This window comes from Mastigoproctus giganteus, chromosome 1 (genome assembly GCF_048544385.1).
Source record: "Mastigoproctus giganteus isolate SK-2022 chromosome 1, ASM4854438v1, whole genome shotgun sequence".
NCBI classification, from domain to species: Eukaryota; Metazoa; Arthropoda; class Arachnida; order Uropygi; family Thelyphonidae; genus Mastigoproctus; species Mastigoproctus giganteus.
The window spans coordinates 179,158,455-179,182,460 of NC_143575.1; the positions used below are offsets into that span (position 1 = coordinate 179,158,455).

The window sequence follows — 24,006 nt, forward strand, 5'->3', positions numbered from 1 at the left end:
TAAGCCTTTCTTCGTAAGAGCAACCCTTCTTTCCATTCACTAACCTTGTTGCCCTTCTCTGTACTCGTTCCAGCAGCTCTACATCCTTCTTGAAATGAGGCCTCCAGACCTGTATACAGTACTCAAGGTGCGGCCTTACCATTGCCTTATACAAGTGAATAATCACCTCCCTATCCCTGCTAGAAAAATTCCTGTATATCATTCACAAGACACCATGAGCTACTCTTGCAGCTCATCTGCACTGTTCAGAGAACTTCATATCTGCCTACACAATTACCCACAGGTCCTTTTCATTCTCTACCACTGTCAGTGTAGTACCACAGAGTTGATAAGTTGCTCTGGGGTTGCTGTTTCCCATATGTAGTACTTTATGTTTGTCAATGTTAAACTTCATTTGCCACCTCTCAGCCCATCTGCTCAACCTTTCCAGATCCTGTTGCAGCAGCATAGCGTCAGTAGCATCCTTAACAACCCTGCCAACCTTTGTATCGTCTGCAAACGTGGACATTAAGCTTGATATACCATCATCAATATTATTTATAAATACAGAAAACAACAATGGACCTAACACTGAACCCTGAGGGACTCCACGATGAGCAGTGTCCATTAATTACCACTCTCTGTCTTCTGCCACTCAACCATCCCTTTATACATAGCAACAATTTGCCACCAATACCACACTGCTCCAATTTGTGCAGCAGTCTTCCATGCGCAACAATATCAAAAGCCTTTCTAAGATCCAAATATATAATATCAAAGTTATTCCCTGCATCCAATTCTTTTGTGACTACATCATAGTATCCAATCAAATTGGTCAGGCAAGACTTCCCCTTAACAAAACCATGCTGTGTCCGAGCTATAACTGAAGTCTTGTCTAGATGATCCTGCAGTGCTTCTTTAACCAGTGCCTCCATTAATTTTCCTGGAACAGAAGTTAAACTCACAGGTCTATAATTACTTGTGTCAGCCTTTGATCCTCCTTTGTGAATTGGGGTTACATTTGCACATCTCCAGCCTGTGAGTACCTCCCCTGAGTCCAAGGAAGCTCTCATAATTATGGCTAACGGATTGCTTACTTCCTTTGCTGCCTCTAATATAACTGGATAGATCCCATCCACCCCAGGTGCCTTTCTTGTATTTATCGTCAACAATTTCTCCTCCACTTTACTCTCAATTATTACAAGATCATCTAACTCACTGCCAGTGTTTACGTCATCTATGGCATTCCCCTTTCTGAATAACTCCTCATGTGTGAGTGTAGATGCAAAATATTGATTTAGTTTGTTAGCTACCTGAGCAGGATCATGAACAGTTGAACAATCGATATCAAGTGGACCAATCTGATTCTCCCCTTCCTTCTAGAGTTTACATAAGTAAAGAACTCCTTGCTGTTTTTATTTGCATCCCTTGCCAAAGATTTCTTGTAATCTGCCTTCGCCTGCCTAACCTCCTTTGTAACTTGGTTACAGATCAACTTATATCTATCATAGGCTTCTGTGTCACATAATTTATATGTATCCCATGCGGTGGTCATTCCCTGACCTTTCTGCATCCTCCGTATTTGGTGGTCACGGGCTCGATACCCTGTCTAATCAAGAAGCGTGTGCTATGCACTGCCACTCAACTGCGAGCCCAGCCCATTGTTAAAAATTCACAGCTCACCACTGGTTGCATGTTGTCCTTATTGTGCATTTCTTACAATCAGATTATTAACATAAGCATCCATGCGTAGTCTGAGGATTTGCAAAATTTTACATGATCCCTGGCCAGTAACTAATAGTTTCAGTCAGAGATAGAGCAGAGGGGTCAACAGAGGTAGGGTCTTGTGCAATATTTTTGGGTCTTAGGTTCTCCATTGGAGGCCTGAAGTGATGGAACCCATGTTTAGTCTCTAGAGCTAAGTTCTGGTCAACCCTTCCCTATCTCTTCCATCATGCAGTATGATTGATGACTTTTGAGGTTATGATGAAATCGTGGTGAGATCCAATATTCCTTACATTTCGAGGGTACAGCTCTAAAATGGTGTTCGCAGGCCAGCCGCTAGTTAGTCACCGGACTGAACCTATTGGTAACTCTCTAGGAGGCTTCGGGATCAGCTAGTGTATAATCTTGCTACCTCTACTCTGCCAGATAGTGACTGGAGGGAGTCCGAGTAGTGCGCATGCGGGGAGCATTGTTGAGGCCACGTTATGTCAAGGATCTGGGTATATTCTTACCATGTGTAAGTCATATCCAAAAATTTCGTTACATCATACAGCATGTCCCACTCACTTTTTCTTACTATTGAATATACCATGAATTGTCAAACTAATAGAGCAAGCTTATCTGCGAAAAGATCTAAACCTCCCAAGCACTTCCTAATTCATTTCACAAATATACGTGGTCTCAATTCTAATCTTAACGATGTCCATTTCCACTTGCAGTCTACCAAACCCCATGTACTTTTTCTGACAGAATCTCAGTTATTGGTTGATTCAACTACTGCTCATCTCAGATTCCCAAATTATTCGCTGTATGATTCCTTTCGCCTCAAAGGTGGTACTTCTGCATATGTCCATCCTGATATTCCCTGTCAGAGACTTGGCAATTTGGAATCTACTCTCTTTGATCTTCTCTGGCTTAAAATCTCTCTACCTCATTGTGCAAAATTCATCTGTTGTCTCTACCGTTCTCCCAACTCCACTAATCACTTGGAGATTTTTGACTTCCTCTCTTTGCAACTTGACTTTCTCCAGTCCAACTTTCCTAATAGTGAGGTAAATTTCCTTGGTGATTTTAATGTTCATAACTCCAGCTGGCTTCCATTTTCTAGTCACACCGACCCAGCTGGTCGAGATGCTGAGGCTTTTGCAATTACTAATGACTTTGCACAGATTATTCATTTACCTACAAGAATACCAGACAATCCTAATCATACAGTCAACACGCTTGATCTTTTTCTCACAAATAACCCTTCTAAGTACACGATCGAAGTGAGAGGGCCTTTAGACACTTCAGATCACAACTTGGTGATTGTCTCTTCTCCAATGGAGCCTTTATCTCATGGCTATTCCCAACCTCGTGTTGTTTGGCATTACAAGAATGCAAAATGATATGACCTGCGAGATTTCTTTTCCTTGGTCGGATTACTGTTTGAAAACTTCTGATGTCAACGTTTGCTTAGATCGTGTCAGTGAAATTATTCTTGCAGGAATGGAATCCTTTATCCCACATTCCAGTTTAAAATCTCGTCCTTTATCTAAACTTTGGTTTTCCAATAAATGTGCTAAGCCTGTTCAAGAGAAGAATATTGCATATTGTAATTGGCTTGTTTCTAATTCTTCAGTTTCATTTTCTACCTACACCAAAGATTACAACAATTGTAAAGCAGTTATTAATCAGTCCAAACTAGAATTTGAATAGGCTAAGAGTAGAAAACTTGCTTCTTGCCCTAATGGTAGCTGAGTATTCTGGCCCCTTGCCAAAGCTATTGGCCGCAACTTTTTCCCATTCCTGTTCCCACCTCTGTCCAAACCAGATGGTTCTGTTGTTACTTCAGCCAAGGATAAAGCCGACCTGCTAGCATCCCATTTTTCTTCCAACTCATATATTAATGATCTAGGTAAAACACCTCCCACCATTCCCAACACGTTCCATTCAATGCCTCCTGTGGTCTTCCGTCAAAAGGATGTCAGAAGGATTTTGACGAATCTTGATGCTAAGAAAGCTCCAGGTCCCGATGGTATTTCTCCACTTGTTCTCAAAACCTGTGCTCCTGAACTTATTCCTATTCTTTGCCACCTTTTTTCACTTTCTTATTCCAAAGGTGTTTTTCCTTCTGCTTGGATATTTGCTCATATCCAGCCAGTTCCTAAAAAGGGTGACAAATCTCTCCCATCCAATTATCGTTCCATTGCAATTACTTCTACTCTTTCTAAAGTAATGGAGAAATCAATTAACCGCCAACTCTTAAACTACCTAGAAACCTTCCGTCTGATCAACGATCGCCAGTATAAATTCCGTCAGTGTCGATCCACTGGTGATGTTCTGGCTTATGTTACCCATTTATGGACTAATTCAATGGAAAGGTTCAGTGAAACACCGAAACTCCATGGTCCCTTGATTCATTCTTTTTACTCAAGAACTAGAATAAAAAGAATGTAACAAATCCTTCCCACCCCAGTAAAGTTACACCTTATGCACCTATCCTTTTCAATCATCCCTTGCTACATCACTATCTTAGGATGTACCTCTAGGGACTTTTCCCAACACAGACATACCTGGGTTTGTCTATGTTGGGGAAAATTTCTCAAATAACTTCTTCTTAAAAAGTAGGAGCAGGCCTACTTTTGAAGAAGACATAGGTATATCAGCATCTGGGACAAGTCCATGGAAATGCACTTTGCCAATACACATGATACAATCAAGTTGGTCCAAACTATATAATTGAAGAAATTACTCTTTCTCTAAAGTGCACTTGCTAATACCACAAAAAGTTATTTACTTAAACTACCATCTTAAGAATGTGTGAACAGCATTTTATTTCATTTTTAAGTGATAAAAAGAGCCAATTAATCTGCTCTTTTTTCTTTCATAGTGAGAATAGGACTTTCCAAGACACCAAAAGGAAAAGATGTTTTGTCAAAATATTCTGCCATCTATAAAAACAGCGAAGAATGGCTAAATGGCTGAAACAAGTTATACATAGTTTTTTCTAAATTCCTAGTTATTAAATTTCAATAAAATTCGAAGGCCTAAAATTATTTGATTTCAGGAGACAAGATTTATGTCACTTAAACTATAAAGATATAAAGAGGCAAACCAAAGCATATTCATGTTGGGTCCCTAAAAGTGTGTCCTCCTCCCAATTCACATGACCGTTTGCAACATCCCCCCAAGCTGCCCTGGTTGTTCCAAATTAAATGAAAGTGACTAAATAAAACTGGGTGCCACTGGATATAAAGATAAGGAAGTATATTTTTCATAGGAGGTCTGTCACAAAATTAATGAGACTGATTTTAAAAAAATTTTACCAACAGAAAAGCCCAATAAACAGGTGACTGCTAATTGTTTTTTTTTTATAACTGAAGGGTCTCTCCTTCAAAGTAGCTTCCTTGGGAAGCTGCATTTCGCCTACAGTGCTCCTTCCATCCCCGGAAGAGATGCTGGATACATCTTCTGTGAGGTACCGCAGTGCATTGGTTACAGTGCTCTGAATGTTGTTGATCATCCCAAAATGATGTCCTTTCACACAATTCTTGATGGGCACTTCTGTAGCCAGGTGGACAGGAGCAGCAGTGCATAGCACACACACTTCTTGATTAGACCGGGGTTCGAGCCCGTGCCCACCAAATACGGAGGATGCAGAAAGGTCAGGGAATGACCACCGCATATCCCCAGAGCAATATGGCCTTAGTTGCTAATGCTCCTAAAACCAAAACAACAACAATTCTTGATCTTTGAAAAAGAAAAAAAAAAAAAAAACAAGTTGCATGGCAACAGATGCAGAGAGTCAGTGGCTGCAGGAGCACTAGAATATTTTTGGAGGTCAAAACCTCTGTAAGACATTGTGCAGCGGCAGAGCTCATTGTTGTGATGCAAAATCCTGTTTAGGGCCTTTTTCAGGTTGAAAGCACTGATTCCTTTTCCATAGCCATTCAAGGACTTGTTGGTAGAAAGTTGGTTGACAGTTTTATTGCTTGGTTACCTTGAGGCACAAACCCTTCAAGCTACACACTGATCAAAAAAACATATGAACATTAATTTGATTTGGGAAGTTCCTAGAAGTAGACTCCCCGAATCTTTGCTCATTCGTACTTTCTTCAGGTGTGGCAAATTTGCAGTGTGCCATTCTTCTCTGTATTTTTGTTTTTTTTGTCACCTGTTATCAGTCAATGAAGGAATTCTGGCTCAGTTTTAATCGATAAGGTTGAGGTAGAGATGTTCTTCCAATTTTGCTTCTGTTCTTCAGTGAGATTTATACACATGCAAATGATCTATTAAAATGTCATGGACAGCTTGCTGACTCATGTTCCACTCACTGGCCATCAATCTCATAGTTAACCGTCAGTCACACACAATCAGAACCCTTACCAACACAAGCTCCTCTGTTGGTACCAAGACAGGTCACCTTGGACACGGTTCCCCTTCAACAGCTTTACACCCTCTCAAAAGGCCTTGTGCCATCAGGAAACTTGGGCTCAGGACAAAGTGTCATGTTCATAAGCTCTTTTTAACTTTTAGTACATTTCTACCATGCTTTAGTTGAGTTTGACAGAAAATTTAATAGCATAACTTTACTGATATTCTCTCACTCCATTTTTTGTGATGCAGCTGACAAACACGTGGTTGCTTACTTCACAATGATCCAACACACACACAAACAGAACACAATGAGATGTGATTACTCTTGTTGTGTAGAGGGGGGGGGATTCAACACTGATATGCAGTATGCATGCACAGGGTTGCCATGTTGCATTAAAATCAGTCTCATTAATTTTATGGCATTCCTCACATGTACTCATTAAAAATTATAAAAATCTCTAGTGTGAAGCTTGTATAATAAACATATAATAATAATTACCTTTAATAAAAATAACCAAAACAATAACAATCATATTGTTATTGTTTTAATGTCTGTACACATAATTATGTATAACCATAATAAAAAAATAAAAAAACAATTTTTTATTATTATTATTAGTAGTAGTGGCAAATGATGCAAGAAAATAAACTTATAAAGCATCAACAAGAAAAAATAACAATAAATGTCCATTCCCTCCAATAGTTTTTCTAGTTCTTCCTTGAATTTATTCAAACTACCCACTTGCTTAACAGATGGAAGCTTGTTCCAACAATCAACTACCTTCTGGCTGAAGGCAAACTTCTGCCCATCTATCCTGCAACCAACCTTCCTCAATTTGAATTTATTTCTCCTCACGTGTGTAGTCTGCACAAGAGGAAGAATGTCATCAGCATTGAACTTGCTCAATTCATTCAACGTCATAAACATCTCAATCAGATAACCTCACAAATGCCTAGTCTCAAGACTGCAATTTGCAGAACTGAAGCCTTTCTTGGTAAGACCACCAGGGCCGCATTTACCATAAGGCACAAGCTGGGGGGGCCTCACTTTAAAACCTAACTCCTCACAAACAACTATATAAAAAACAGTACAGTTATAGTTGCAAAATAAAATACTTATTTTTAAATATTAGATTCATAATATAAAAGTTAGAATCCCTGAAAAATTTGTGATGCCTCCCTCCTCCGTTTGAAATATTGTTTTATCACATGGCCATAACCGATCGAAGTTAACCGTCATTCGTATGCACGCATAACGACTGAGAGTTTAGTTACCATTAGTATTGGTATAGCAGTATACGAGTACCTATACCTAATTATATGGTTAAAGTAGCTGTTGGAGTCAGTAAGAATGTATTTTTCAATAAATTTATTATTGTTATTTTAACAAAACTAAGATTTTTTTGTACAGAAAAATACTATTCTTTCTCTTTTTATATTTTTTAGCTTTTAACGTTATTCTTAATTTGAATTGGTTTCTTGATCTTTTTGTGTAATTTTTATCGTGAGTACTAAATTCTTGAGTTTTTAGATCTATGCTTATTTCTTTATGATTGTATATAACAGTAATATCATATGTAAAGATATTTAACATATGTAACATATAAAGAAATAAATATAGATCTAAAACTCAAGAATTTAGTACTCATTATAAAAATTACTTTTAATATTTTGAATTTAATAAATATTTATTTCGCTTTTAATAGTATAACACACATAACGATGCCAAGAAAGTTTTAATCCGGAGCTGATAAAAGAAAACAACTCGGAGAAAAGGCAAAACAGCTAAACAATCAAAAGGGGGGCAATTCTGTCTTTCTTACGACTTTCTGAAAATGAAGAATTGCATAGAACTGAAGATGTACCTAAAATTACTCGAAATGAAAGTGAAACATTGTTATCAGCATCAGGAGACGAAAATGAAGAACATAAAATAATGTGCATAATATAGAAGAAGTAAATGAATAGACTGAAGTAAATCAACAGAATTTTGAAGAAAATTTTCAATCGGAGTCTGTACTTACCAGAAAGCAAGTTATCTCTTATCCTACTGATATGCTGTGTGACCAATTAGTACAGATGAAAAATTTATCGAGCATATTTTAATAAATACGCCTCAGAATGTTGGTAAAATCGAAAATTTAAAAACAGAATACACAGAACGCAATAGAATATATGTCAGAAATGTAAATGAATCACATTTTTACTGTAAAAAGACGAATGGTACAAAGGAGAAACGAGAGTGGCTAATTTTTTCAGAAACGAGCAAATCAATTTACTGCTTTGTTTGCTAAGTCAAACAATAACTTAATGAAGGGTTTTAATGACTGGAGAAATATAACACAAACCTTATGTGATCACGAGCGTTCTACTGAGCACATACGAGCGATGTGCACATATTGCAAAAGAAAGTCAAGTTCTTCAAATAGTTGTATTGATTCTGAATTGATGAAACAAATACAAGCTGAAGAAAATTATTGGAGAGAGGTTTTAAAAAGAATAATAGCTATCGTTAAGTTACTGAGTAAACTGGAACTATCATTTAGAGGCAATACAAATGATATTTTTTCTCATTCTTGCGGAAATTATTTATGTCTACATGCAGACAGGTTGCCAGAGCAAGTCATGGGCTTTTGTCAATGATATACAGGAATTTTGCTAGCAGGGAAAAGGAGATGATTGTCCCTCTGTATAAGGCAATGGTCAGGTTGAATTTTTTTTTGGTTGATGCTGCATAAGCTCATACGCTTGCTTTCTTGCTATTTACTATTACACAATTACTATTACATCATTTAAGTGGATTTGATGATTTTTTAAAACATCACATTAAAATGTATGCCAACTGTGGTTCTGGCAGATTAAATTATCTTTCTTACCACACTTGTGATGAATTCATAGAGTTAATAGCTAATAAAACAAAAAAAAATATTAATATCAGAAATTAAGGAAGCTGCTTATTTTGCAATAATACTCGACTCAACACCAGACGTTGCCCATATTGGCCAACTGGCTATTATAATTAGGTAAGTTACAGCAAATTCTGACATTAGAGAAACATTTATTGGGTTCATCAGTATTACACAACATAATTCATTATATTTAGAAGAGGTATTATTAAAAAAATTAGAAGAATTATCTTTGGATATAAAAATGTGCAGAGGGCAAAGCTATGATAACGTTGCCAATATGAAAAGTGTCTATACAAGTTTACAAGCTACGCTGAAAAAAAATAGTCCCTCTGCACATTACATACCATGCTCTAGTCATTTGTTAAATTTAATTGGCAACTATACCACAGAATCTTGTCCAGAAGCAGTGCAATATTTTTGTTTTGTTCAAAATGTATATAATTACTTTTCATCTTCAACAAGAAGGTGGGACATACTCCTAAAACATTTAGAAAAAAATCTTTAACAGATAAAAGACTATGTGAAACAAGGTGGGCTGCAAGAGCTGATGCTATATTGGCATTGAAACGTGGATATAAACATATTAAGGAGGCATTACTTGAACTATCCACTTCTCCTTATGAAAAACCTATTTCTAAATTAGAAAGCTCATCACTGGCTGAAATTTTTGACAATTTAGAAACAGCTATTTTAACAATTGTGTGGGACAAAATTTTACAACAAATAAAAACTTTTACAACAAATCTTGTAGAGATTTACTAGTCGTAAATCTCTACAAGATCCCAATATGGATTTGCTATTAGCTAATAATTTGTTACAGTCTTTAGTTGGTTTTATTTTAGATATAAGAAATAGTTTTGCTGTTTTAAATGAAGAAGCGAATTTATGAGGCACAATTTAAAGATGAGAAGAAAAGAATGAAAAAAAGGAAAAAAATGTGGATGAAGTTTCACAATCCGACGATGACATTATATTACATGGAAAAGAAAATTTCATTGTTAATACTTTTAATGTCATTTGCGATAAGCTAATTTTGGAAATTAACGAAAGGACAAAAAACTATTTAGACATATTAGACATGTTTGACATACTTTTAAAGAAAGACACTGATCAAGACAAGTACATGAATAGTATTAACAAAATTTCACAAACAATATCAGTCCTAAAAAAAATTTTAGGACTGATATTGATTTGGAAAAATTTATTGACGAAGTTAAGAAATTTTTAATAATGATGAAAGAAGAAAATTTTTCGATTAAAAATATGTACCAATTTATAAACGATGGGTTAAGGTCTACCTTCCTGAACGTAGCAACTATTTTAAAAATATTTTTGACTATGCCTATTTCAAATGCGAGTGCTGAACGCTCATTTTTGGTGTTGAAATGAATTAAAAATTATTTAAGAAGCAATTTGCACCAAAATAAAACAAGTGACCTATCTTTATTATTCATTGAATCAGATGCAATGGACTCAATTATTTATGATGGTATTATGGATATATTTGCTAAAACCAAAGCCAGAAAAAAAAAAACTGTTACACAGTTTTTTTTTTTTTTAATTTAATACATATATACTTATGTATGTATAATACTTTATTTTTAATACATATATACCAGTGCTGTGTTATTTTTATTTTATTAAAATGAGTTTTTATAGAAATGTCTACTTTTATTTTCAATAATTAAAAAATATATTTATGAATTTGATTAACTGAAATAAACGTTTGTTGCAATTTTTTTTTACTTTGTACTGACTTGACCTGACCTTTTGGGACCTCATAATTGTGTTGTGCCTAGGGCCTCCAAAAGTGTAAATGCAGCCCTGAAGACCACCCTTTTGTTCCCCTCATCAATCTTGTTGCCCTTCTCTGCACCTGTTCCAGAAGATCTGCATGTGGTAGTCAAGATGTGTTCTAACCATTGCCTTGTACAATGGGAGAATGACCTACTTATCCCCAATAACAAAGCTATCTTTTTTATCAAAAAAATAAATAAATAAAATAAAAATATTTTAAAATTGCTTAAACTGTTGAATATATCACATAATTATAATATATAAAAATGGTAACATACCCTTATATACAACTGATTCTTTATTTCTGAAGTAAACCAGTGATGGAAATTTTGTAACTCCATAAGTTTTTGCTGTTGCACGCTCACTATTTTTAACAAATTGTAAACCAAAACTTTCAGCATCATTGTCAATTTTCTCCAGTTCTTGAAGAATTTTTTCACAGTTTTTACATGGTTTGGTATCTAAAATAAACAATATTTTCATAAGCTAACAATGCAAGATTATGCATTTTATTTATCTTTACTATCATTTATATTAATATGGTATCACTATTACTCACTAATACTGGTAATAGTTCAGTAACCATTATATTATCATGAAATATTCAAAGTTAACAAACACTCTTCCGCCACTATGTTTGAATTTTTGAAATTTCAAAAGGCTGAGAATTCAAGCACAGTAGAGAAATGCCTTTAAACATTAGATTAATCCTTGACCACAGGAGGATTGATTCAGTAACATCAAATATCACACTTAAATTTGTGTGTTAACTGCTTAATTCCAATAAGCATTCTAGTTATATTTATTTCTGTGTTAAAAAATTTTCATTGAAATACTTTATAATTTTTTATATTAAACACAAATACTTATTTTAGTGTTTCATTTATTCTGCTGTTTTATATTTAATTTTTAAGTTATAAAAAGTGGGGTCATAAAGTATCTTATTTTTTGTTGATTTCTTACTGTTAATAAAAAAATTCTATATATATTTTTTTAATTTCTCAATTCACCTTTTGAGGAAATGCAATTTGCTACTTAAACCATTAAGAACTTTTACTCTCGTTAATATACACAAACAAGTCACAGGTCCTTTACTCAGAAGAATAGCCTCTAAATGAACTTTATTGAGAAGTGAAAACATTCCACAGGTATATCGATCAATGCTTGATTTCATCCCACAGTTGCCTCAGACTGAATAGTGGCAGAAGCCTGCCATGAACAGCTCATTCCAGTCTACATCTAATGATTGAGTCAACCAATGAATAATGAAAAGTCACAGTTGTGCAGCTGGGACCATTCCTAAACAATAGGTGCCTTATGATAAGGCAGTAATCATTTAGTGAGCGTTGCATTCACCAGGTTAATAACAAGTAAGTTGTCGCATTCAGTCATTGATCTGCTGGTATCAAGGAACCAAATACATACAAAAACACACTCCAGCTTGCAATGTTTACACCTGGCATGACATCACCATGCCCTGGTCCTACCAGGATTGAGTCCAGACTTCCCCCTTCTCATCAAATGTCCAATGTCAGTGTTTCTGTGCCCACCATATCTAAAGATGCTTGCTTTTGTCTGATAAGAATTGAATCCAGGAAAGTTGTGTGTTATGCATGAACATACGATACATTGGGATCCAACGTATTGTGTGTTCTGATATATCCCTTTGCGCACCACTGTTGTACTGTGCCGTTAAATGTTAATTATGGACAGTCTGTTAGACTGCATGTACTCTTTGGATACCAGCCAGTCATCTGATTATTATTTGGTTGTTCACATCAATATATTATCTGATTTATGATATTTTTAAAAATGTTGCATATTCTTGAAAAATTATTGGTTGTTTCTCCCCTTGAGTAAATATCTTTATGTATGCATGCTAATGTCTAAATTCACTTTTGAATCTCATATTTCATTTAAATATATATATCCCATTCAAATTTGTAAAACTCTGGAACAAGAAAAATAAAGAAATTACTTATAGTAATTCAGAATGAAAACCTTTTAGGGCTAAAGCCTCACATTGCGAGCAAGTTTATTGACGGTACCTACCCACCCACTGAGAAGAAGCCAACAAGCTTTGAAACGGTGCCGTCTGGTTGGTGGTATCTACTGAGAATAAGTAACAATAATCTTCTCCCTTGAAGCATTACTTATTCTAGGTAGTGCAATATCATTGAAACTTGTTGTGAAGATATTCACAATATGAAATATACTTAAATGATGCCAATTTTGAACTACTTTAGTAAGTTGCTAGTTGTTAAAATGATTTAATGGCACTTACTTGTAGTAATTCATTAAACATTGAAAATAAATGTGGTGTAATCAATTAATGATTTTTATTTTTTTTTATTATTATTTTTTTTTTTATGTAAACCCCAAACACGCGGGGTATTAGAACCTATAGTACTTAGTACCGTGCTTGGGTGGAGGTTGAGAAGACAAAAGAAGATATTTGTTGACACTGGACTTGAACTTCTGTAGACTGTAATTTTCAGGAAATACGTATGAAGGTTGTTCCAGAAAACGGCAGTTGAATGAATAAACGAGGAAGATGAAAAGTTGGTTCTGTGAGTTTGAAGTTGGACAGTAAACGGATGTTGGCTGGTGGCGGCACATGTTCAGACTGTTTTGAAAGAGAGAGCGGGAATTATAGAAGCCAATTCAGAACAGTGTCCATGGAAGTATCTGTAGAAAAGACATGCAGCAGAAACAGTACATCTATGAGAGAGCGAGTGGAAAGACTCTGTTAGAGATTAATCATTAATTAACCTAACTGCCCTCTTCTGAATGGAATCAAGAAGCCTGAGAGAGGTTTTGGGGGCACCACCCCAGATGTGGGAACAATATTCCATGGCAGGGCGGATTTGCGATTTATACAGAGTGAGCAGCTGTTTAGAAGAAAGGTAACGCCGAGACCGAAAGAGAAAACCAAGTTTTTTAGATGCAGAGGAAGCAATATTTGTAATGTGCTTGTGCCAAGAGAGATTAGAAGTCAGGGTAATCCCCAAAAGAGATATATCATTTTGCCTAGAAATCAGAGTGTCACTAAAGATAAGCATAGGAGCAGAAGAATCCTTTTTGCAAGATATAAGACAAGACTGAGTTTTTAAATTAAAAACACAGTTATACCACACAAGCGATAGTTATAACTGCAACCAGTAATGAAGATGAGGTGCCAACTGCTACCTATATAAGTGAAAATTAAAATAAGGATTAGAAAATTTTCAGAAATATATAAATGAAACCTGAACCTACACAGGGAAGCAAAATGCCAAGGTTTCCTGCTTAAAATTAGCTCAACTGCTACCAGAAATAAGCTCAGAAATCCCCACTCCAATAACCCCCATGGGCCAATGTTGACCACACTAAAAAAGAAAATCCTAAAAAAAGAAAGTAAGAAAGTTAAGGGAACCATGATTACCACTTTTTCAAAAGATGTTGGCCCTGTGGAAATTCTCTTATACTCGCATTTCTGTCATGCTTGCTAACGGCAAAAGAATCATGGATGCCCTTATGCAAATTAAGCCAGACAGATCAAACAAAAACAGGTCTTCAATAAGGCTAACCAATGACTAAGAAACAACTAATTTGCATTTTTTTAAAAATATTAGTTGTTTCTTAGTCATTGGTTAGCCTTATTGAAGACCTGTTTTTGTTTGATCTGTCTGGCTTAATTTGCATAAGGGCATCCATGATTCTTTTGCTGTTAGCAAGCATGACAGAAATGCGAGTATATGAGAATTTCCACAGGGCCAACATCTTTGGATTGCCACAACATCTTTTGGATGTGGATTGTCAAATTGGTAAGTCAAAACAAAATGCAAATCTGCAACATAACAAAACTTCAAATTAAATACAACCTTGGATAAATTTACTAACCAAACACAAACGTAAGAGACAAATGTGCAACTTAACTAAACAGACAAGAATTGGGCTACCAGTCAATGGGGGCTGGGGTATAACAAAAGTAATAAAATGCAATAGACCCATGGAATTATACCAATTAAAGAGGGTTGGGGTATAATAAACGAAATAAAATGCAATGGACCCATGGAATTACCTGTATTTGAGTTTATTAAATGTTGAAAATAAATGTGACAAGGTTGTATGCAGGTAGCAGTTGGCACTTCATCTTCTTTCCTTGTTACAGCTGAAACTATGTCTTCAACCTGGTATAAGTGTTTTTAATTTCATAAAAGTCATTATGGCAATTCTTTATAGTAAAGAATCTATCAAAGATGTATTTATATGATAATTAATGTGTAATTACCAGTTATTATAATAACTTTTAATTTAAACAGAAAAACATCATTCAAAGACAAAAGCCACTGTTAATAAATGGCACAAATTGTTTGGCACTGAAAATTCCTTTTAACAAATAACATAACAAAATTCTCGTTCCATATAATTCACAAGATAAGAAATTTACAAAAAAACACTCCTGCATTCTACTAATCTCTTTCACCGAATGCAAAATTGCCGCCATTTAGAATAAAGAGCCCTCTAGTGACAAAAAGGTTAATACCCTACTGTATATGCAATGTTGAGGCAGTTATTATGCAATATGAAGAAGTGTTGCCGACATCACATCATGTATACGAATGCAATGTAGGACATGTGAGAAGTGCGGCATGTAAGGGGCCAAAAATGGAACAAAAGGTGCAACAGTCTCAAATACCGTCGCTGACTTAGTGGCATGTTCCCTTACCAGAATAGCGCTCCCAAAAATCTCATATTAGCGATTACGGTAAACATCACTTAGCGTTTACAGGGTCAGTACGTACACGTGTAAAGAAACAGGAGAGAAGATTTAAAAAAGAAAAAAAAAAAAAAAAAAAAATCAGAGATGCAATACTCACAGAAGAAAACTGCTAAAAACTGTTCGGTTTGTATCAGCTCCTCTAACTCCCTTCTGTTTACTTCATCAATGACATTTTTTGTTTGTGGTTCAGATTTTCTCCTAGCAAAGCAGAAGGAAGTTAAGAGCAGCAGAAGAATGAGTCGTACCAGTCGAACCGTCATCGTGAGGCTGAATGCCGACTGTCCCATGAATCTTCGCGCAATTTAAAGGTGGAGTTACTTTTCAACAAAAGACCATCGCTCAGGTTAATATCAGCTGAAAACGTTTTGTTTACATATGTTAGAGGATAATACATAAGGAATAATACCAATCATCCCATACATCACTATGTGGGCATCAATATAAGCTTGCAAAGCCATTAGCAGCAACATTCCTTTATGATGCATTCAGTTATGCGTCATTAACTATCGCTTTTGCCCTTTGATGTGCTGCGAATAAAAGTATTTTAAATTACTTTTACACCAGTAATTACTATTTAGATTTTATTTTATACACAAAAGTCATTATGCATTATCCAAACTAAACACTATTATGCAAGTGCGAGAAGTTGCTACAACTGTAGCCAGTTATGCTTGTAAAAATAAATTAGTCAAAGCTTGTTACAGGTCCAGAAATCTTCCGCCCGTGGTATAATAAAAATCATAAAAATTAGTATTAGTAATAGCCACATACTGCAAGGAATAAGAGATTTTTGCTTTACCAGAAAATAAATATAATAATAATAATAATAATACATATAATAGTAATAAATCATAATAACAATAGTAATAAATCATAATAACAATAGTAATAAATCATAATAATAATAAATAAATTAATAGTAATAAATCATAATAATAATAAATAAATTAATAGTAATAAATCATAATAACAATAGTAATAAATCATAATAATAATAAATAAATTAATAGTAATAAATCATAATAATAATAAATAAATTAATAGTAATAAATCATAATAATAATAAATTAATTAATAGTAATAAAAATTAATAAATAAATAAACATTAGTGAAAGTTGCTCCAATGGACCTACCTACCCCAAGGTCGGAGTGGCGACTAAGTAGATTATGGTGCCCTCTGGTGTCACTCCCGAGAACTACCACTGGACATAAGCCGAAGCTAAACAGGTCCACCTCCATACATGGATGATACATCATACATCCTCCATACATCATACGTACTGGAATAGCCTATTATATAACCAAAGGAATGCTTTGCACCCATCTAGACTACACAGTGGATAACAATGTAACCCACAAGGCTGAAAAGAACAGGCTGCAGAAATACCTAAAACAAACCTGGCAATACCGCTGGACAAACACAACACAAGGGAATATCACCAAAAAGTTCATCCCGGACGTAGACAGAGTATACCTCATTCTTCCAATCTGGCTGCAACCCGGACTTTACACAACCTACCTCCTTACGGGTCATGGGGCTTTCAATGCAAAGCTTACAGCATTGGGAATAGTGGAGGATCTGCATTGTACTTGCAGGGAACAAGAAAGCTGGGTGCACATTATGTTTGAGTGTGCACAATACGAAGACCTTAGATGCAGACTAATAACTAGAGTTCACTATCTACCGAGGGATCTTGAGTCACATCTACTAGATACACAAGAAGAATATTTAGCCTTAACTGATTTTGCTGAGGGATTATTTACCAGGCGCCAAACACTAACCGCAATATACAGACGACCTTAACGGAACGAGACAAAACAAACCTGCAAATAGCAGGAGACGACACAGAGGAGCCGACTATACAGACCTTGGACTGACTACAAAATGCACTGGGAAAAGACAAGTGACAATATATTGTCTAACCACAAGAGTCATGATTACCGCCAATGGAAGCGAAAAACAACTTTAAATAGTCGTGACATCAGAACAAAGGGACACTGCCCCAAGACCTTGCAGCATAGACCCACTACATAATGATAAAAGGTAGTGTGAGGACTAGCAAACATCATGGAAGGGATAAAACCCCATAATGACAGCCAGTAAACTTGATTATGACCTCAAGATAATGACCAGAAAATAGGACCCAGACCACATGCAGTCTGGAAGGATGACATCCCAGATTTAACCACCTATTAGTGTCCCACCTAGATGAGACTCAACGGCCAGCTTTTTAGGGCGTGCAACCTGATGGAGACGACATACGGTGGCACTCTCCCGCCGGAACAGCCTATTGGTGACCCAAATCCGCACTCTCTTGAGCAGATCTTTCTTTCCAAACTCCTTGGGGGGGGGAGGCTAGCCTCTCCTTGCCTCCCCAATTTTCTCACTCTGGTGGGGCATGGGCATGCCTCACTACCTGCAAGGGCCATCTACTCTGTCGGCCAGTTATTTCCAATTTCTTCCCCCCAGTCTTCTACCTTCCCCCCAAACTTTTGACTTGCAGCGTTTAGCCCTACATTTCAAAATCAAAAGAGAACATCAAAATTCTTGCCCGAACCTATTTGGTTTTTAAAACTCGTTTTCACCGCACAGCCCCACGTCACATACTATTAATACTAACTTGTTAAGTATCACTAATATCAACCTCGATTTTTTTTTTTTTTTGGTCCTAGCCACTGAAATCCCAGGAAAGTAAGTGGCAAGACCAGCCAGAGTACAAATATTGGTAACACCCGGCCGGCCTCCCTGTGGCGGGTATTGGTAACGTTGGGTCTCACTAGGGGCCCGGCGGCTAACAGGCCGGACGAACAATGGGCACAACAAACTACATAGTACATATCCCACACACTTGTCTCAGGCATAGATAGCAAGGTTTTTTTCCCTCAGAAACTGAGGTTTTTTCGTCCAGCAAAACAGGCAAACCGACCAGAGAACACACGCAATTTACAGACACGAATACGGGTTAATGTAATCATTTACAGGTAACCCTAATATAATAATTTGATTTAATATCCCACACACTTTTAAATCTCTGGCTTGTCCGATACAAAGAACATACGGGGAGATGGGAGAAATCCCAAGTGCCGTCAGACCCCGAACATACCTAATAAATAATACATGGAAGATGTGGGAGAGATATATTACTCATACTGCATCCAGTGTGGCACAAAATAAAGTCATTCACGTTCAGGCCTGAAGCAGAAGGGCAAGACCATCCAGCCCCACCAATTGGAAGTGCTTCCTGCCCAACTGCACCAGTGACCATCCAGGAAGGAATAAAACGGCAGTGAAGTAGAGCATCGAAATGAATACGTACAGCATGCAAGCATACTATGAAATAACGAAGCTAGAGACCTATATGACAATATACAGGGCGAGACTACATACCAAGTGGCTGGAACATTCCTGGATATTCAGGTCACTGAACAGTGAACAGCAGACCAGAGAAGGACCGTGTCGTGAAAAACCTAACAGCTCCTGAAATCTTGGAAAAAATCAAGAAGGACGTGAGCGATCAACTACAAAGGATCAATAATATGGTCAATGCAGAACCAGATTAGGAAGAAATACAACCCACAGCAGCTGAAGTGGTAAGAGACGAGGTCATGAAATCCAGAATAGAGGACGAGTGGAAGAAATCCCTAAGAGAATTCGAAGGAATGGGAACCACAAAGCCCCATGCGATACCGAAGCAGAGGCCCAATAGAACCTTGTGGAGAGTCAAGACCATTTCAATCGGCAAATAATACCACATTACCTCGACAACAATGGTAAAACACTGGAGGCCATCCACACAGCCGTGTATTATGCTGCCATAGCAGCCACTAGGATTAATGGAAAAGAAACGAGAGACCAGCAGCAGAAGAACCGAAAACAGAAGGAACCACCAGCTTGGGAAAGAATACTTCAACAGAAGTGAGAAGAATTAAAAGTCAAGATAGGTCAATTGACCCAGAACCAACGGGGTAATAGGAGTAGAAATTGATTGGAAAAGTGAAAAGCATCCTCAAGAGAGACAGCGTCCACAGCAAACCTGAGACAAAAAAAAATCAGAGAATAGGAGAGTACCTGGACACACTGAAGCAGAACCTCCTCGTACTGAGCAAGAGACTACGCCGATACAAAGAGACTCCGAGAGGAAAATAAACAACCGAATCTTCGATGAGGACCAAGGAAGCTTCTACAGGAGTCTCGTAGAAGAAGGAAATGGACCACCTGAGCAGAAGACGATTAAGGAGCTCTGGGGCAACATATGAAGCAGAGAAGTAAGACAAAACAGCTGAGCGCTCTGGATAGAACTAGAACGCAAGAAAACTAAGGACGTACAAGTGATGAGAGAGAGAGAGAGAGAGAGAGATTCGGGAAGAAGAAGTAAAACAGATGATCAAGAATTCTCACAATTGGCGCAATGCAGGAATAGGTAACGTCCACAACTACTGGTACACGAAGCTCACTTGCAGATACAAGCACCTGGCAGAGCAGTTAACCCGAATGATAAGGCACCCAGACCCAATCTCAAAGTTTCTCACTTAAGGAATCACATATCTGAATCCTAAAGTCAAAGATTCAAGAAACCCGGCGAAATACAGGCTAATCACCTGCCTCCCAACAATGTACAAAATCCTGACCAGCTGCATAAACAGGAAGATATAAGACCACTTGGAGAGCCAGAACAATGGCCGAACAGCAGAAATGATGCAAGCGGCTGAGCAAAGGATGCAAGGAGCAATTAACCATAAATGCCACGGTTATAAAGCAAGCCTACAAGAAACGCCGAAGCATGTACACAGTCTACATCGATTACCGCAAGGCCTTCGACTCCGTGCCTCACAGCTGGCTAATAGACTCGTTGAACATCTACAAAGTCAATCTGATAGTGACAAACTTCCTAGGAGAAAAGATGGCATAAGGGAGTACCACCATTAAGGTCGAGAATATCTCAACTAGCCCAATCCACATCAGGAGTGGAATCTTTCAGGGAGATGCCCTGGGCCCGCTGTGGTTCTGTCTAGCACTTAACCCGCTAAATACCATGCTCCACAGTAGCAAGTATGGATATAACCTCAATGAAGGAAGGAAGAACCTGTACACCTTCACCCATCTGATGTACATGGATGACATCAAGTTCTAGGAGGATGCAAGGAACCGAGAAGCAACTCCAGCAAGTACTCCGGATCACCGAAGAATTCAGCAATGATATTAGATTGGAATTTGGTCTAGACAAAAGCAAGACCCACGAATTGCACCAGGGAATATTAGTCAACCGAAACTACCAGCTGTAAGCTGGTAAAGAGATCAAAGCCATGGCAGAGAGAGAGGCCTACAAATACTTGGGGATGATGCAGGCTCAGCAGTTACAGCACAAGGAAATTAAGACCTGCCTGGCCGAAAAATACCGTCAGAGAATCAGAAGCCTGCTGAACCATAAACACTTGTGCAGTCCCAGTGCTAACATACTCCTTCGTGGTCATAGATTGGACTAAGGCCGAGATGGAGGATATCATGAGAAAGATAAAGACAATGATGACCAAGAGCCGCCAACATCACCCAAAGTCAGCCATTGTGAGACCAACAATTGCTCGGAAAGAAGGAGGAAGGGGCCTGACAAGACCTCATCGAGCAATAGAAAACAGTGATTGCTAACCTGAAGGATTATTTCCAGAAACACACAACGGTACTCCACCAGGACATAACGAAGATAGACAAGCGGTATACCACACTTAACCTAAGCAATGATTTCCCTCCCAACCAGGAGACACAAACGAAGCTAGAAAGATGGGCCGAGAAAACACTCATGGGAAGCAACTACAATGATCTCCATTAAGATAACATAGATAAAACTGCTTCCAATGCATGGCTCACGAGCGGGATGCTCTTCCCCCGAGACTGAAGGATTCATGCTTGCCATCCAAGACTAGGCAATCAACACCAAAAACTATAGAAAATACATCGCCAAGGAGCCTGCAGTTTCTGATGACGTATGTCAACGATGCCACTTGGCCTCAGAAACGATCCTAACATATCCTCGCGCGATGCAAGGTGATCACCCAGACTGAGAACACTCATAGACACGACCAGGTAGTCAGGATAATACATCAGAAGCTAGCAAGGAAATACCATTTTATTGAAGAAAGTGTACCGTACTACAAGGACGAACCCAAGCAGTACTAGAGACCCCAACCTACAAGCTGTACTGGGACCGCGCCATAATAACGAATAAGACAATCCTTCACAGCAGACAAGACATAACCCTTTTGGACAAGAAAGAAAAGGCTACCTATCTAATCGACATAGGAGTACCCAACACTGGCAACCTGCAGAAAACCCATGCGGAAAAATCGGGAAGTACACGAACATAAGACAGGAGGTCAAAGAAATGTGGCACATGCAACAAGTTACGACAATCCCGATCATCCTGTCAACCACAGGTATGGTGCCAAAGACTCTACATAACAGCCTAGCAGCAATGGGTCTCCCAGCGAACACCTACAAGGAACTCCAGAAAGTCGGAATCCTGAACACCTGTAGGATAATCAGAGAGTTTCTTGACCAACAGTAACACCAGACATAACAACAACTACCCTGTGTATTTGGTAGCAATACCCGTCACGAGGTGGAACCCAGAATCAGGGAGAAATAATATAAGAATAATAATAGTACAATATTCTAATAATAAATTTTATACATCAAAGAACTTGTTAAGGAGTAGTTAGCTTCTTATTGGCAAGTTTTACAAATTCTAATGAATTAATATAAATACCTTTAACAACAAAATTCCACTCCCAGACAAAAGGAGAAAAGAGAGAAATAAGCATTCTGATTTAGTCTTATAGAGTAAACAATAAAAAGGAAAGGAAAATATTTCCTTTATAATGATATTTATCATTATTACTATCATATCATTCTTATATATAAATAATATATAACTTATTATCATAAATATTACCATTTTTAATAATTATAATAACAAATCAATAAATCAATCGATAATAATAAATAAATAAATCAACAAAAGAAAATAAATTACCCATGTGTTTTCCTCCTCACGTAGGCAGTTGTCCAACTGATACCTCTGAATTTCCACAAGCTGTACGTCTCAAATTACTCACGAAGGTAATTTATTCAAGTTATCCAGTCTAAACTTCTTTCCCTAAAAACATTCGAACGAGTTGAACAGGATTATAATCACCATCCTCCCCATACCGGGTGGAAAAGGCCCGGGTTTGAATCCGGTCAATGACGCAAGAAACTTTTGTAGGTTTTTATTATGTAAGATTTACATAATACGTAAATCGTATTGGGAAATCTTATTTGGTTTTACTATCTCTTATTGGGTGATTCAAGTGTAAGAGAAACCAGAAACAAATTCTGTAATGGAACGGAACTATAATATCTGTCTGGTGTTAAAACGAGTAGTATTAGTAGTGGGTGCAAAAAAGCTTACTTTCTTGCATCATATGCATAGCCAAAAAAATGATGATGTAACTAACCAGCTATTAGTTTTTATGGGTATGAAAGGGTGCATGGTGCTCTATATACGAAGCAATGACTTAAAACATAAACGAAGAGATCACTCGGTCAAGAAATGTAAAGTAATGTAGGAAAATTATTACGAGGAGACAAAAAATGTACTTTTGTCTGCATTTCTGTCCAGATGCATGACAAGAGAAGTTGGTGATTGGTTGTTGTTGTAGGGTTTTAGGCACATTAGTAATTTAAGCCATACTGTGCCGTATATAATATGTCTGAAAATTGCGTGTGGTCGATTTGCTGTTTGCTTGACGAAAACCCTGCGTTTTCTGGACGAAAACTCTGAGTTTCCGGGGGGGGGGGGGGAACCATGCTACCATCGCGTGAGACCAACTGTCCCAACCACTTTGTGAAAAAGACTCGTAAAATTTCGTTGCGTCATTGAGGGTATCCGAACTCAACTCTTTTCCAACAGGTGAGCGAAGGAAGGCGATTCTACCAACCCGCGAGGAATAACAGGAGGGAATATACGTATGATGAAAATCTTGTGGATTCTGAAAAGCTGATGGGGAAAGATTTTTCTTAGTATCATCTGCACGAGTTAATAGAAGAAATTTATAGAAAATAATATGCCCAGTAATTCTGAGGGAGGCATCGATTAAATTTTTTCAACTATTAAGGTTAATTTTGAAAGCATCTTTGAATAATAGATTTCTTTGGTTCGGAGAAGTGCCATCCTTTTGCCAATACGTATGGAGAGTTCTAAGAACGAAGCGGACAACTACTTACTGGTCAATCTGACTTCATTGGGTAGGGAAAATCATTGAGGCAATGATGAAGTGTGCATTACTGGAATATTTAGATAGAATTCTGAAGAATACACAACGCGGTTTTGTTAAGACAAGATCATGTGTTTACTAATACAGTTAACTATTTATTAGGGTAACCAGGAAAGTTATTTCATCTACCCATATGTACTTTTGCACAATTGCGTGTGTTCT

General features: G+C 37.3%; 1 protein-coding gene across 1 annotated transcript in view; it reads right to left on the reverse strand.

Annotated features, from left to right (window-relative positions):
- The window catches only part of LOC150091328 (uncharacterized), a 693,262-nt gene extending 677,449 nt beyond the window's left edge, over nt 1-15,813 (reverse strand). Inside the window, exons 1-2 of the mRNA XM_090375165.1 lie at nt 15,632-15,813; nt 11,048-11,230 (exon numbers count right to left, since the gene is read on the reverse strand). Of these exons, the coding sequence (XP_090231291.1) occupies nt 11,048-11,230; nt 15,632-15,794 (346 nt within the window). The 5' untranslated portion in view covers nt 15,795-15,813. The remainder of the gene's footprint in view (nt 1-11,047; nt 11,231-15,631) is intronic.
- Between the last annotated feature and the right edge of the window lie 8,193 nt (nt 15,814-24,006).